This window comes from Polypterus senegalus, chromosome 14 (assembly GCF_016835505.1).
Source record: "Polypterus senegalus isolate Bchr_013 chromosome 14, ASM1683550v1, whole genome shotgun sequence".
Taxonomy (NCBI): domain Eukaryota; kingdom Metazoa; phylum Chordata; class Cladistia; order Polypteriformes; family Polypteridae; genus Polypterus; species Polypterus senegalus.
Genome location: NC_053167.1, coordinates 98,113,741 through 98,129,627, shown reverse-complemented (window position 1 = coordinate 98,129,627; position 15,887 = coordinate 98,113,741). Strand labels below are relative to the sequence as shown.

Sequence of the window (15,887 nt, the reverse complement as noted above, 5' to 3'; positions counted from 1 at the left end):
TTACCTCGCCACAAATTGACTGGGATTCTCTTAAAAGCCGAGAGTGAGAAATGCAGCTACCTGCTCCTGTGGACTGGGAAAAGGAAGAGACATTTTTAACACATGGACTCTCACCCAGGAGGAAGCCAATGTACTAAAAACTTACTATTACCGTTTTGAGGGGTTTGTCATGCCTAAGACGAATACAATATTCGCGAGATACAAGTTTAATGAGAAGACGCAGGGAATAAACGAGACTTTTGATCACTTTGTAACGGAGTTAAAATTGCTGGTGAAGGACTATGTTTATGCAAACGAAGATGAGATGGTCAGGGATAGAATAGTGTTTGGCACAAACTCAGCGAAAGTGCGACAAAAACTTTTAAGTGCCGGGTCTGAGCTAACATTAAATAAAGCCGTGGACCTTAAAGATCGCCTGAGACAGCACAAGCACAGCTGAGAACCTCCGATGCATGTACTCCGAGCGGCTCACGTGAACTGACTGTGAGCGCGATGCAGACAACAAGCAAGAGCTCCAAAGAGCTGAACAAAAACGCATTACACAATTGAGAAGGCAGCAAAAGAATATGAAGCGATTGACGCATACAAGCATATTCATAAGTGCAGCTACTGCGGAAACAAAGCACACGGTGGAAAAAGTCAATGTCCAGCTAAAGGAAGACAGTGTAAAAAATGTGGTAAATTGAACCACTTCGCTAAAGTTTGCAGGACTGGGAAAGGTAAACCCGTGCATGCAGTGTGTGATGTCTCAAATAAAGAGGAAGATGAGCTGTTTATTGATGCAGTAAGAAAGGAACAACCCTCTGACGCTGACCAAGCCTTTGTAGACATATCAATAGGAAAGCAAGGTGTAAAGCTTAAGTTTAAATTAAGTTCATAGACACGCTACCGCTAAATATTCACAGGCAAATCCACAACTTAATACCGGGAATGCCTGTTAAACATCTTAGATTCATGAGTACCGATTTGGGTTGTGATCACTTTGATGAATGAAACCTGTTATCTTTACAACGGTTGACAAACATGGAATGTAACTTGAACACAACACATCCTCAAATACGAACCTGATTGAAAGAAATAATGATAATCAAATCCTTGATGACAGCAACACTCATAACAGTCACAAAACAATTACATTGACAATCATGTTATGTTATTTTTAAAATGTTTGCTTTTCTTTTTCATAACTTCTTTAACATACTACTTCTCGCTCTGCGCGTGGGTATTTTGGTAGTGTAAATATAATTTAAAACCAATAAATGTCATTTTCCTTCTACATTATTTCCAAGTTTAAAAATAAAATTGCTGTGTATGATTTTCTGTTACAAATATAATACCATGGACCCTTGTAGCAGCTGGTTTGCATTCAGGATAACACACAAAAGATACAAATTAAATAAAAATGGCACCTTAATTAAATATTTTTCTTTTATTTTCTCTGAATTGATTTTGTAGTAAATTGTATCTGTTATGTTTAGCTGCATGTTTGATTGAGTAGTATGTCATTGTAATTGTTCTGCTTTTTCAAAATAAGATAAACATAATAATAATAATAAAATAAATTGGCCATGAATACTGTCTATCCAATTGAATGACTTCAACATCCCACTAAACTTCTTATCTCCCATGTCTCTCTTTCTCCTGCAATAGTCACCCCACTCTACTCACACTCTTTCCTCTGGTTGGCTTTACGCAATCACAGTGCTACTTCTGGAAGTTTAGGATTTCTTCAGGGGCGGGAAGCCTTCTCTTGCTCCAGGAACACCAGAATAGAACTGTCTGGTGAATACTGGTGTTCCTACACACCTATAAGTAATCCTTCAGCTACCCGTAAAGAGCTAGGTCTTCAAGGCAATTTATCTGACTGCCTGGTCTGCTAGCTAAGTTTCTTTGCTCCTGTCACCAAGTCACTTGCCCCTTAACATCCTGGAAGAACACTTCCTTATTCATCTAGATCACAAGTATCTCACTCATGTTTATGAGAGCGCTCCTGACACTTGTCCTTCTGGGCCATGTGCTACATTTACAGCAAATGCTACCACCTGGAATATTCAGGACTGTTCCTGCTGCTGTTTGATTTCTCTCTATATACATAACCTGTGCCTGCCCTGGCATTCACTTGTGAAACTGTTACAAAATATTTTCTTTTTTTTAAATTACATATTGTTCAACATAGTATCTAAACAGTATAAACTGCTGGAATAGCATGCCAATTTTTGTAAAATCTCTAGTGGTGGCTGTAAAATGTCCATATTCTTCACAACATTGTGATTTGCTGATTTACATGATATACAGTATGCCCTCAGAAACAGGGCGATGGGCATTTTGCTGCAGAGCCAACTCTTCTGCAGGGGTTAGGTCTGGACCGCGTGGACCTCCACCTGTTTTTTGCTTGTCTGCCTTCTTATTATCTTTAAAATTAATGTTTTTTTATATTATATATGATTCTTTATGTCAACAATTCTTTAAATAGTTATACTGTATATCAATATTTACTAGTTTGAAGTATATTCACTTCACTTTAACCTGTCCCCATGTTCTCCTTGTGCTCACGTTTGATCTGGAATTATGACATATAAAATAATAATTAATCTGACACATAGGAAATGAAACTCTGCTTTTAGTAAGTTCAATGCAAACGCGTTTAATCTGTTGGGTACTTTTTGCCAGCCGTCTTCTCTGGTTTGGGCTGCTTTTGCAGTGTTTCCCCTTGTGCATATTAAATCTTGAAATCCTTCGAGTAACACACACACGCACAGCTTGTGTGGAAAAAATGCGCCCGTTCTTTCATCATTTTGTTGCAGTCTATCAAAGATTTGCTGATCATGTTTTATAGACTCAATATATATGGGCTTTTCACTCAGCACGGGCGCGCGCATTCATCTCGGAAGATTAGATCCAGCTAGACTAATCTACTACACGGCTGCGTTTGAAAAACCGACTTATCCCAGATGAGCTTCACTGGCATTAACTCATCCACAATGAGGCATCTGATCTCGGATGATTTAAGCGACGTACGGAAAATACCCCGATGGTGTCAGAATAGACGACAGTCATGGATTTTGTTGGAGTTACCTCGCCACAAATTGACTGGGATTCTCTTAAAAGCCGAGAGTGAGAAATGCAGCTACCTGCTCCTGTGGACTGGGGAAAAAGGAAGAGACATTTTTAACACATGAACTCTCACCCAGGAGGAAGCCAATGTACTAAAAACTTACTATAACCATTTTGAGGGGTTTGTCATGCCTAAGACGAATACAATATTCGCGAGATACAAGTTTAATGAGAAGACGCAGGGAATAAACGAGACTTTTGATCACTTTGTAACGGAGTTAAAATTGCTGGTGAAGGACTATGTTTATGCAAACGAAGATGAGATGGTCAGGGATAGAATAGTGTTTGGCACAAACTCAGCGAAAGTGCGACAAAAACTTTTAAGTGCCGGGTCTGAGCTAACATTAAATAAAGCCGTGGACATTACAAGATCACACGAGATAGCACAAGTACAGCTGAAAACCTCCGATGCATGTACTCCGAGCGGCTCACGTGAACTGACTGTGAACGCAGTACGCAGACAACAAGCAAGAGCTCCAAAGAGCGCTGAACAAAAAACGACATTACACAATTGAGAAGGCAGCAAAAGAATATGAAGCGATTGACGCATACAAGCATATTCATAAGTGCAGCTACTGCGGAAACAAAGCACACGGTGGAAAAAGTCAATGTCCAGCTAAAGGAAGACAGTGTAAAAAATGTGGTAAATTGAACCACTTCGCTAAAGTTTGCAGGACTGGGAAAGGTAAACCCGTGCATGCAGTGTGTGATGTCTCAAATAAAGAGGAAGATGAGCTGTTTATTGATGCAGTAAGAAAGGAACAACCCTCTGAAGCTGACCAAGCCTTTGTAGACATATCAATAGGAAAGCAAGGTGTAAAGCTTAAGTTTAAATTAAGTTCATAGACACGCTACCGCTAAATATTCACAGGCAAATCCACAACTTAATACCGGGAATGCCTGTTAAACATCTTAGATTCATGAGTACCGATTTGGGTAGTGATCACTTTGATGAATGAAACCTGTTATCTTTACAACGGTTGACAAACATGGAATGTAACTTGAACACAACACATCCTTCAAATACGAACCTGATTGAAAGAAATAATGATAATCAAATCCTTGATGACAGCAACACTCATAACAGTCACAAAACAATTACATTGACAATCATGTTATGTTATTTTTAAAATGTTTGCTTTTCTTTTTCATAACTTCTTTAACATACTACTTCTCCGCTGCGAAGCGTGGGTATTTTGGTAGTGTAAATATAATTTAAAACCAATAAATGTCCTTTTCCTTCTACATTATTTCCAAGTTTAAAAAATAAAATTGCTGTGTATGATTTTCTGTTACAAGTATAATACCATGGTCCCTTGTAGCAGCTGGTTTGCATTCAGGATAACACACAAAAGATACAAATTAAATAAAAATGGCACCTTAATTAAATATTTTTCTTTTATTTTCTCTGAATTGATTTTGTAGTAAATTGTATCTGTTATGTTTAGCTGCATGTTTGATTGAGTAGTATGTCATTGTAATTGTTCTGCTTTTTCAAAATAAGATAAACATAATAATAATAATAAAATAAATTGGCCATGAATACTGTCTATCCAATTGAATGACTTCAACATCCCACTAAACTTCTTATCTCCCATGTCTCTCTTTCTCCTGCAATAGTCACCCCACTCTACTCACACTCTTTCCTCTGGTTGGCTTTACGCAATCACAGTGCTACTTCTGGAAGCCTTCTCTTGCTCCAGGAACACCAGAATAGAACTCAGTCTGGTGAATACTGGTGTTCCTACACACCTATAAGTAATCCTTCAGCTACCAGTAAAGAGCTAGGTCTTCAAGGCAATTTATCGACTGCCTGGTCTGCTAGCTAAGTTTCTTATGCTCCTGTCACCAAGTCACTTGCCCCTTAACATCCTGGAAGAACACTTCATTATTCATCTAGATCACAAGTATCTCACTCATGTTTATGAGAGCGCTCCTGTTACTTGTCCTTCTGTGCCATGTGCTACATTTACAGCAAATGCTACCACCTGGAATATTCAGGACTGTTCCTGCTGCTATTTGATTTCTCTCTATATACATAACCTGTGCCTGCCCTGGCATTCACTTGTGAAACTGTGCAACTGTTACAAAATATTTTTTTTTTTTTTTTAAATTACATACTGTTCAACATAGTATCTAAACAGTATAAACTGCTGGAATAGCATGCCAATTTTTGTAAAATCTCTAGTGGTGGCTGTAAAATGTCCATATTCTTCACAACATTGTGATTTGCTGATTTACATGATATACAGTATGTTATTATTGTACAGAAAAAACCTGAAAGAACTGAATGACCTTTTAGGCTTAAATCAAACAGGAGAAAACATCTACAGCATATGACCAGGTCCCTCCCAAGGCATTCCTACCCTCATTCTCTGGATTATCTATGATTATGTCTTATCTTCATTATCATTCTGTCTAAGAATCATGATGCCTACAATCACCTCTCACCACTCTGTAAAATCTCTCTTGTATTGCTACTTGCTCGTTACCACTGTGACATGCACACACTTTCACAAAAAGAGTCATTAGTACAGATCATAGCCACCTATAAATCCAATTTCAAGTATTACCTCTTTTTAACAACGCTGAGGGTTGACAAATTTCAAAATCTGAAACTAGACCCTTGCTACACTTTGAAACAAATTAAACCTAAACATGAAAACAGAGCAGGAATGCAAAATCTGTTTAAGTATTTTTATTTACACATTTCATATATACAGTTTAACTTGGAAATCTAAATAATTTATGTACATTTATTTTGACAGCATTTCCATCCTCAAGGTGAGGCATGCTTAATTATTCTGATATTTTTAACATTGGGGAACTAAAGAGATCTAAATTCAGTGCATGCTCATTTTCAACCCATTAATTTTCTGTATTTTTAAGTTGAAATGCATTCTTTTTAAATAAATAAACACATGCCTAGTGCATTAACTGTTTCCCAGCTTCACTGAAGGCAATGCAATCTTCTTCAATTCATCTACTCTTGTTTTATGAATTTGAAAAGCTGGTGTAATCCATCGACCACATGAACACTGCTCTCCATACCAATTAAAGGAACCCAGCTTGGAACTGCATTTTGGGCACAGGAGCTAAAGAAATGAAAAAAAGGCAATCACATGCAACTGAAAAATACAAAGATACACATATCCACATCATATGTTGCAGATATACAAATTTTTACTTTTATTTTGCAATTAAAAATTAATTTAAAAGAGTAAAGTTGACTCTACTTCAGCTAATATTAAAGGTCACAGTAATCTGGAACAAAGTACTAAATCATAAAGATGAACACCTTGACAGTATTAAAAAAAAACACTGAGTAAATATTGGGACAGCTTAGTTACTGGCTAACTAAGTTGTCTTGATAAGACTGATTTGGCTCCCACTGTTTGTAAAATGCTTATTTATTTATATCTGAAACTATACATTATAATCCTAAACTTACTAAATGTCTATAGTAATACTAATCGTCTTCTATTTTCTGTTAATAAATGCTTTTCTGCTGCGGCTAGGGTAATGAGAAATCATGCGGTCAATCATTAAAATACTACTCTATTTCCATGACCTACCTGACCATCCATAACTCCAAGCAGTGCTGGCTCCATCCATTGAACTGGCTCAATAAAATAAGATGTGCACCGATTCTGCTGCTTTCCAACTGCCTGAATATTTATAGGGTTCACTCTTTTGTGAACAAATGCTGCTGGTTCAGATCCAGATATGTGGTTTAAAATACTTGAATTTCGAAATAAAGAACGTCTGGATAGGCACATATATTAAAACAAATACTATAATTAAAAAAGGGTTGAAGGGAGATTCCACCCAGCAGCACTAGGTGCAAAGAAAAACTCAATTACAAATGGGTCACTAATTGAACAATAAATGTGCATTAACATAAATGTAATGTGTAACATGAACATATTTCAGTGTCATATTTTTATACTTTCAATACAATATGACTTTTTCAACTGCATTTTTATTTTACATTTAATAGTAATTTCCTTAGTACTAGGGTGTTGTACCGTTTTAGCCATTATCAATGTAGTGACAAGTCAAGCAAAATGACACCTTTTATTGGCTAACTAAAATTATTACAGTATGCAAGCTTTCGAGGCAACTCAGGCCCCTTCTTCAGGCAAGCTGTAATTACATAAATAAAAGATGTCATTTTGCTTGACTTCTCACTTTATTAAGTTCCTGTATATTAAGGAAAATCACAAATTCATTCTGCAAAAATTTTGTAATAATAAATAGATTATTGATGCTTTAGAAGAGAATATTTAATAAACATAAAAATAATTAATGATAAACACAAAACAAACAGAGAAATTTAATATCAAATAAGATCAGCATGATCTTGTTACCATGATATAAGGTCTATAATGCAAAAGTACTATTTAACTGTAATAAAAAAAACAATTGTGAAGACTGCAGAACATGAATTTTAGGATTTTCTGTAGTTGACGTTAAAAGAAAGCTGAAAAAACTGAACAAAATTAATCTTATATCTTCAATCTCTGCACTGTCCTTTAATTCAAGCAATTTCATAAGCATGAGTTTGGTATTTTACAAGTCAAAATTATTTCTCTACAATAACAGTGTAAATTAACTTGCCACATAAAGATATGTTTTAAAGTGAAGCATTTTTCATAAATTTTAAAAATACTTTGGCTGTACTTGCCATTTACAATGGTGTTCTAAGAGACCTGAGAGATACACTTCTTATTGCAAATATTCTTTCACTATAAGAAAGACACTGCCTGCTCCGGCTGGAATGATAAAGCATGAGTGTGCTTCAGTGACTGAATACTGAGCTTGTGTAGCAGGCAATGAGATGACAACAACTGGACAGATGTTACAGACAAACATCTAGTGCCTGAATGGGAGAAATCTGGTAAGCGTCTACTGGTTCATATTGCCCCACTTCAAGACCTGCATATATCTATCCATCTTTCTAACCACCTTATCCAGAACAGAGTTGTGGTCCAACTGGACCCTGTCCCATCAAGAACTGAATGCAAGGCAGGAACAATTCCTATAAAGCGTGCCAGTCCATCACAGAGTGAACGAACATACATACACACTATGGTGACAATTTAGCAAAGATAATTCACTTAAGATAAGTTCAGTACAAATGTTTACGCATACCCAGAATGGGCTTTCATTACTGCTTCACAGTGCCAGGTTTTACATAGAGTCTGCATGTATTTACAAATTGATTGTCATCAGGCTCAATAAATTTGCTCACTCAAAAGCGCTGTGCTCAGTTCTTTTATTACCATATCGTCAGCAACAGATACTTATCATATACTGTATATATAAAAAAAAAAACTATGATAATTTGTAGTGGTTAAATCTGATCCGTACTTGCTCATACACAACACAGCACAAGTGGTATCACACTTATGAGAAACTATGGCTTTTGTTAAAAATACAATTCAGTGTAATCAGCTCAGATTTGTTTTTATATGTACAAAGCCAAGTAAAACTCATATGTGCTCTTTACATTATGCTGCCACCCATCATGCATTTCACTCTGTAGGCTATGGAAAATAACATAAAATGTAATATACAGGGATGATTAGGCATTGCACTTTCATAACTAAACACCTACTACAAGCACAAAAGCAAAACCTTACCGTAAGAAAATAGGACCACGATTTGTGACAATATTTCTAGTTACCTTCCGTTATCACAATGATGCCTCATGAATGGAAAAGGCATGTTTTCTTAAACTGAAACCTTTCCCACTTCAAAGTGGACATATTTTGTAAGTTTTAAGGTTTTTTAGGTGTGTTCACATAGGTGCAAAGCACCTATTGCAGTAGCTATGCCCGTCTGTTGATTCACATGAAACCAATCAGTCCTCTGTAGCCCAATTCTGTTAAAATGTAGCACTCTTATTCACAAAATGGAAATGGTCCAAGACAGTCCAATTTTCATTGAGATATTTTAAACAGATTGTGATGTACGCGGTTTTAAAATTTACCATTGAAAAGCATTGACAAATTTGCAAACTCTTAAAAGGGAGAAATGTTGTGTGTAACTTCAACTATGAATTAGTTTACGGCTTCAACTTTATCCTCACAGCCGTTACATGGAGTTGTATATTTTGCATATTTTCCTCTTTTTAACCTCTAATAGCCACTACTAACAGATCCTCAATAAAATGTAATGACAAACCAGCAGACTGCACGCACTAGGTAGAAATTTCCTGTCAGCGGTTGTTTGCATGGGTGGGATGGTAATTCTGTATCAGCAAGTCCAGCTCCTCCCGATGCTTAAAGTTGTAACATATAACTGAAATGATCATATTAACTGTAAAAGTATAAAATGAAAGCAAGGAAAACAAAGATAAATATCTAAATATGAATACAGACCCTGAGGCGTGTACAGAGCAAATAAAAATTTAGTCAGTACTCTTTACCTTACACTAAACCAAGCTCACAGCAGCATTATCTACACATTACAATGACTTACTATTTCATTGTCACTACAACTTACTGTACTAGAGTGGCCACACAAACGGTAACAGATATATTCCCCATTTCAGGTTATACCTCCTGATAAAACATTTTGATATTCATCAGTTGTTTAACAGGCTGACATTTAAAAAAGCACTGCTCCACAGAAACAAACATCCTCACAATATATTTAGAGCAATACATACAAAACGTCAACGGGGATCCCCAATACCACCCCTTGGCTGCCCTTTTTAATGTAATATACATATTATACTGTGGTCAAAACTCTGACAGGGAAAGCTTGATTAAAAATTTCTGTTAAATAAAAAGCACAACCAAGAAGCAGGCAAAAACAGAGAGTACTGCAATTTATTTGTCTCCATGTCAAGCACTATGTAAAATCATAGGTGTTCATTAGTAACAGTATTTCTTTTTCCCATACCCTAAACTCTCACTGTTGATGATGGGATAAAACAGGCACTAAGCAAATGAGGATAGGCTTTTTGTGTGGGTATACATGCTAAATAAGTGACACGGTTTGGGAAAGTTTTGGCACCCAACAATTTATCATCAGAATGCCACATTCACCTGATATGCACAATGGTCAGTCATGATAATAAAGTCTGCTTTTTACTTTTGTTTTTCCCTGAAATTTGTCATAATAGCTCTGCAAGTTCTATTTCATGAAAATTACAATAGCCAGACATTCTCAAGCAAAGAAGGAATTAATTACAAAAGTTTTTATTTATGTATTTTTTGTTTAGATTATGTTAATTTCCAATCGCAAACTGTCACTATGTGTGTATATGGGGTGTGTGTGTGTGTGTATGACTGACAATGGCATTTGTGATGGACTTGAAGCCTGACCCAGCCTGTTTACTGCCATTTGCCCAATCCTGGTGAGATGGTCTTTGGCGTCACTGCAATCCTGCAATGGATTGTGAAAGTTCTGGAACCTACATACTGAACTCGGCCCACTGAAGGTCACAGTGCTTACACAGCCCTTAAACGCATGTGAATGTTACACCATGTGTATATTTGCTAACTTGTTTAAAATATATATGGATGCAGAACACCATACAGACCCATTATCAGATGCAAAAACGGACCAAGCATTTTTACAATTTATAGAGAACACTTCACTTTAGAACCCAGTTTTATGTGGCAAATTAATATTTACCATGATTGTAAAGAAGTACATTCAACCTAAATTATTCATTAACATTTCCGACATAATTTACAGAAATTACATTTTTTCTACTTTCTTAATTTTATTACTGCGTAATCTCTTACAACATGCTCCTTAAAGTATTCAGTTCTCAAGAACATGTGAATATTATATGGAGGTAGTAACACTGACCTGCATTTTCTGCATTTATAGATTACTTCATTACATTGTGTCTCTGTGGTAGCTGTGGGATCAATAGCAAAATACTCTCTTGGCAAGTTCTGAAGTTCTGTGTTAACATAATAAACCACAAAAACAGGTTTCTGAGATGTGACAGTACATGAAATTTTGTCAAATGTCTATTAAATGAAATAAAACCAGGTATATTTTAATGCTACAAAAGAATAAAGTAGTTTCTATATTTATTGATAAAATATAATGATCTGAAAAAACAAAAAAGCATGATCTAATATCTTGTTGAATGCCAACAACTACTGTCAAATTTCCTTCAGAGATATTTAAAGGAACTATGTATATAAGACATGCATACAGCCAAGCAACCAGGCTGAAAAATTCAATAAGCTAAACTTAATTCATTACCTGGATACTTCTGTGTTACCTTCTGAAGGCGGTATTGTTTATATACTGGATTTGAAATATCTATGTTACAGTCCATTGATTCATAAAGTTCCAGCTGATGCAGAAATTCATCATTAACTCTGAAAATATTAAGTGATATAAAAATTAACCTGTAGACTGGACAGAGAAATATTTTAAGTTGATGGAGTAAATAATATGAAGTAAACAAACACTAACTACAACTACAGTATTTGTAAATTTATGTGAATTTAATACATTTATTTATATGAATTTCCCCTTGGGGATTAATAAAGTATCTATCTATCTATCTATTTATTTATAATGCATATTTGCAACTACTTTTGCAATTTTAGTTTGCAGACGACACGTCTCAAAGTGACATTTTTTTCCAACCAAAATAATTACACATTAGGTAATTCTGTATATCAAAATTAAATACTTTATGATTTCTGGTAAATAAAGTACCACACATGCACACTTCTAGTTCTTTATACTGGATATTGTTTTAAACCAGTCTAAAGAAAGCAACTGTATTTACCGGTAAGTGTAAATGACAAATATCTATTATCGTCATAAATTGGATTTTAACGGGCTAAAAACATACCTGATATCTGATTTAATGTTTTCAAGCCTAACATGTGCATCTTTCAGTGTCAATTTACATGTTTTCATCATGAATGCAATTATGACTGCTGCACTTCGACTTACTCCAGCATGACTGAAAAGAAAAAAACAGAATGCTACAGAACAGTAACTTAATTAACTTCAGCTCAGTGCATGTGTTAAGGAGGATTTACACGTTTATGATAACACAACATTTGCATTCAATTTTCACAAAAAAAAAAGAAGAAAAAACAAATAATTGGTCATATTGCAGTGTAAAAATGTTAACCATAAGCAATCTGAATTTCATTCCAGACTTTACAAAGTGACTACTGTAACCATTACCACCAGGGCTGTATGCATAAATAATAATAATAATGTTTACATAGCTTTTTCCTAACATACTCAAAGCACTTAAACTGAACAAAGAAAAAAGGAGTCAAACAGGAGATTGCATTCTGCGAGTTAAGGTTTACTGTATAATAAAGAGGGCTGTGTTTGTTTACAATCAATCTCCATAATTCTCCAGGGTGCATTCAAAATTGAAATCAGGAGTCACGTGTTTATGAAATATTTGATCAAATGAAAGAAAATTCCACAACAACTTTTATACACAATATGGGTTAGGTTAAATGTTGAGCCATCACATTTACTAGCCACCCATGCAACTAGAATGTACTGAACAATTCTCCGTCAACTTAAATGTAATATATTTTACATGCACTGACATCAGAAAAAAGTACACATAAAAAAAATGTTTTTTTTTTTTTCATCCTTGTCATGGGTGCCTCTGGTATGTTTATTTTACTAGTGTCAGATGACATTAAAATATACAAATATGTTTATACCTAATACTTTTAAAATCATACAATAAAGGCTACCTCCTTATGCATTGACATCATTGTATTGGTTGTCATTAGAAAAAAATTGTATTATCTCTGTTATAGTCTAAAGTTAATGTTTAGATAAATTAAGTATAAAGTTTTAGAAATACACAGTATATGCAACCATTTTCCTAACTGGTTTATCCACGGCAGGATTATGGGGAAGCTGGAGCTTATCCCAGCAAGCACAAGGTGGCAAAGCAGGAACAGGACATCTAGACAGGGCACCAGTCCATTAGGGTGAGCAGACACACAGATCAATATAAGAATCCCAATTTACCTAAACCTGTATGTCTTTCAACTGCAGTAAGTAGCCAAAGCCCCCAGACTGAACCCACAAGGATATGGGCAAAACATGCAAACTCCACACAGAGAGCACCTGGGATGTGAACCTCCTTACTACCACTGTGCCACCCTACGTACTGTACATATCAGAAGAAAACAAAGCAAGTTAATACTTTTTCAATTTTACAGATGGCAACCAAAAATGATTAATGTGTTACTACTTCTGCGGTGGGTTGGCACCCTGCCCAGGATTGGTTCCTGCCTTGTGCCCTGTGTTGGCTGGGATTGGCTCCAGCAGACCCCCGTGACCCTATTCGGATTCAGCGGGTTAGAAAATGGATGGATGGATGTTACTACTTTTAAATGTTTCCCAACAATCCATCTTTCTGAAAGTAGTTTTACATAACTTAGTTTCTGGCATCCATTGGTTATATCAGCAGCACTGATCACCAGGCAGGGGCCAGCACTATAGGGTATATTGGTTTCCTGTAAGAAGCTATGAAACACAAAAACATACTCATTTATATCAAGCCAATATAAAGCAGTCAACTAACAAAATTCCAGTTGAATGTGGATTTGCAAAACTGAAGCTACCTGTCCTTCTGAGCCTAAACTGTTTGCAGGTAAACCAACTTGTTTATACTGTGATAAACCTCACCTGTCATCATTATTATTCAGCTGATAAACATGACCCCAAATATTCATATCCCATCTGGTTTTTCAACACCCCAACAAGCTTGCAAGAAAGTTATATCTGTAAACTGCTTTGCTCTCAACTCCGTTTATCATTTTATTACATAAAATTATAATTTTCTTCTTAAAAGAAAGAAAGTGAATATGGTGAAGATCTTATAATTAATTAGGTGTGGTAAAATTGTAGTGGTGGGCGGCACGGTGGCACAGTGGTAGCGCTGCTGCCTCGCAGTTAGGAGACCCGGGTTCGCTTCCCAGGTCCTCCCTGCATGGAGTTTGCATGTTCTCCCCGTGTCCGCGTGGGTTTCCTCCCACAGTCCAAAGACATGCAGATTAGGTGGATTCTAAATTGGCCCTAATGTGTGCTTGGTGTGTTTGTGTGTGTCCTGCGGTGGGTTGGCACCCTGCCCGGGATTGGTTTCTGCCTTGTGCCCTGTGTTGGCTGGGATTGGCTCCAGCAGACCCCCGTGACCCTGTGTTCGGATTCAGCGGGTTGGAAAATGGATGGATGGAAAATTGAAGTGCTCAAACAATAAAAATAAACTATCTTCACTGTCTTTATATTTTCTATGACAAAATGTCATTTACAGAATGCTTTTTTGTAAAAAAAAAAAAATATATATATATAAAAATCATATTTTCATACTAAATACCATGAACACTTAATAAATCCAACTGTAATATATATATATATATATATATATATATATATATATATATATATATATACCATTTTAATAGAAAAAAGACTAGAAATAAAAAAGTGGAAAAAGTAAATAATAGGCACTCGAGGCACCCATTATACAGTATATGACTTTGAAGAGGATTCCCTACTTTTCTTAGATGTGACTGTATTGTAAATATTACGATGTGTTAAATGCCTCTAAAGAACGGATGCTCACCAGTGCACCAGCACGTTATTTGTCTCCAATGCCAACGCGTCACTGATGAACTGAATGCATTCGTCCAAGAAGCTAAGTAAATCCGTGCAGGACTCATCCAGAGCAAAAACGAACTTTGTTTTAAAAGAATCAGCCAGGCGTGGTTCTTCTGCATCAACTGTTAGGAGGTGAGTGATGCCCGACTCTGACAATGTCCGAGGCTCCGACACATCTGCGGCACCTCCAAGAAAGAGTCGAGGCAGCACGGTAATCATGCTGGAAAAACCTGTAATGTCTTCGTCTCACCAAGCTCTGCTTAACCTAAATGGGAAGTTACAACAGAAAATATTAGACCATTATGTAAACAGATCGTCTACACCGATTTACAAATACAGAGCAGTAGCGATCTGGATCCAATGTTGGCAGCAGCCGAGCCAAAAGAGAAGCCACGCCTGTTTGGGCTTCCACTCCATATTCCGGGTGAACCAACAGAACCGGAGCCGAACATTCCTGTCACACCAGCCCGAGGGATGAAGTAAAAGTTAGCTTTCAACCCAAGAATAATTATTTAAAATTAACACAGAGCACAGCTAAAGGTCTATTTTATGTACTTCGTGCATCTGCATACAACTAGAAATAGTTAATTCATACCTATAGTATCGTGAAACGCTTACTCGTCCCTTGAATGCCACGTGTGATTAAAATATTTTTTGCTGTGTCCGTTTAAATGAATACTAGTATTTACAGATATCTGTCAGAATAATATATCACAAAAAGAAAAAAAAAAACTGAAAAATTATATTTATTCTCATTAAACCACTGAAGACATCATTTTAGCTACTCGCTTCAACTGTGTCCCCGTAATTATGCTCCGGTTGGTGAACACACGTCAGAACCTAAGGTTCCACAAGTAAATGTTTAAAGGCGTAGGATTGCGGCCGTGTCAAAAAAAAGGCTAAATTACGAACAAATGGATAAGCGTTTTTCTTTTATTCTTAATGTTCTCCATGTGTTGATAATGGACACAAGTCAAAGTATAGGAAGCTGGTGCGGGACTTTGTCTTGTAGTATAGGAGAAACACCTGCAGATCGACATATTAACAGCAAATTGTACTGGTCTGACAACTCAGTATCACTAATAAGAAGGGCCACAGCAGACTGTACTTTCTAAAGGAGACTAAGGTCTCCT

General features: G+C 36.2%; 1 protein-coding gene across 2 annotated transcripts; it reads right to left on the bottom strand.

The window, feature by feature from the left end:
- Positions 1-5,208: 5,208 nt before the first annotated feature.
- Positions 5,209-15,600, bottom strand: dusp12 (dual specificity phosphatase 12). 2 transcript variants are annotated; one of them, XM_039735290.1, is made up of 7 exons: positions 15,350-15,600; positions 14,720-15,019; positions 11,957-12,070; positions 11,353-11,471; positions 10,945-11,041; positions 6,690-6,879; positions 5,209-6,209 (listed from the first exon to the last, which is right to left on the bottom strand). In XM_039735290.1, exons 2-7 carry the CDS (start codon positions 14,971-14,973, stop codon positions 6,048-6,050), a joined length of 936 nt encoding a protein of 311 aa, XP_039591224.1. In that variant the 5' UTR covers positions 14,974-15,019; positions 15,350-15,600; the 3' UTR covers positions 5,209-6,047. The 2 variants fall into 2 exon arrangements, with proteins under 2 accessions (XP_039591224.1, XP_039591225.1); XM_039735291.1 differs by lacking the exon at positions 15,350-15,600 and having other exon boundaries at positions 14,720-15,144.
- Positions 15,601-15,887: the final 287 nt, after the last annotated feature.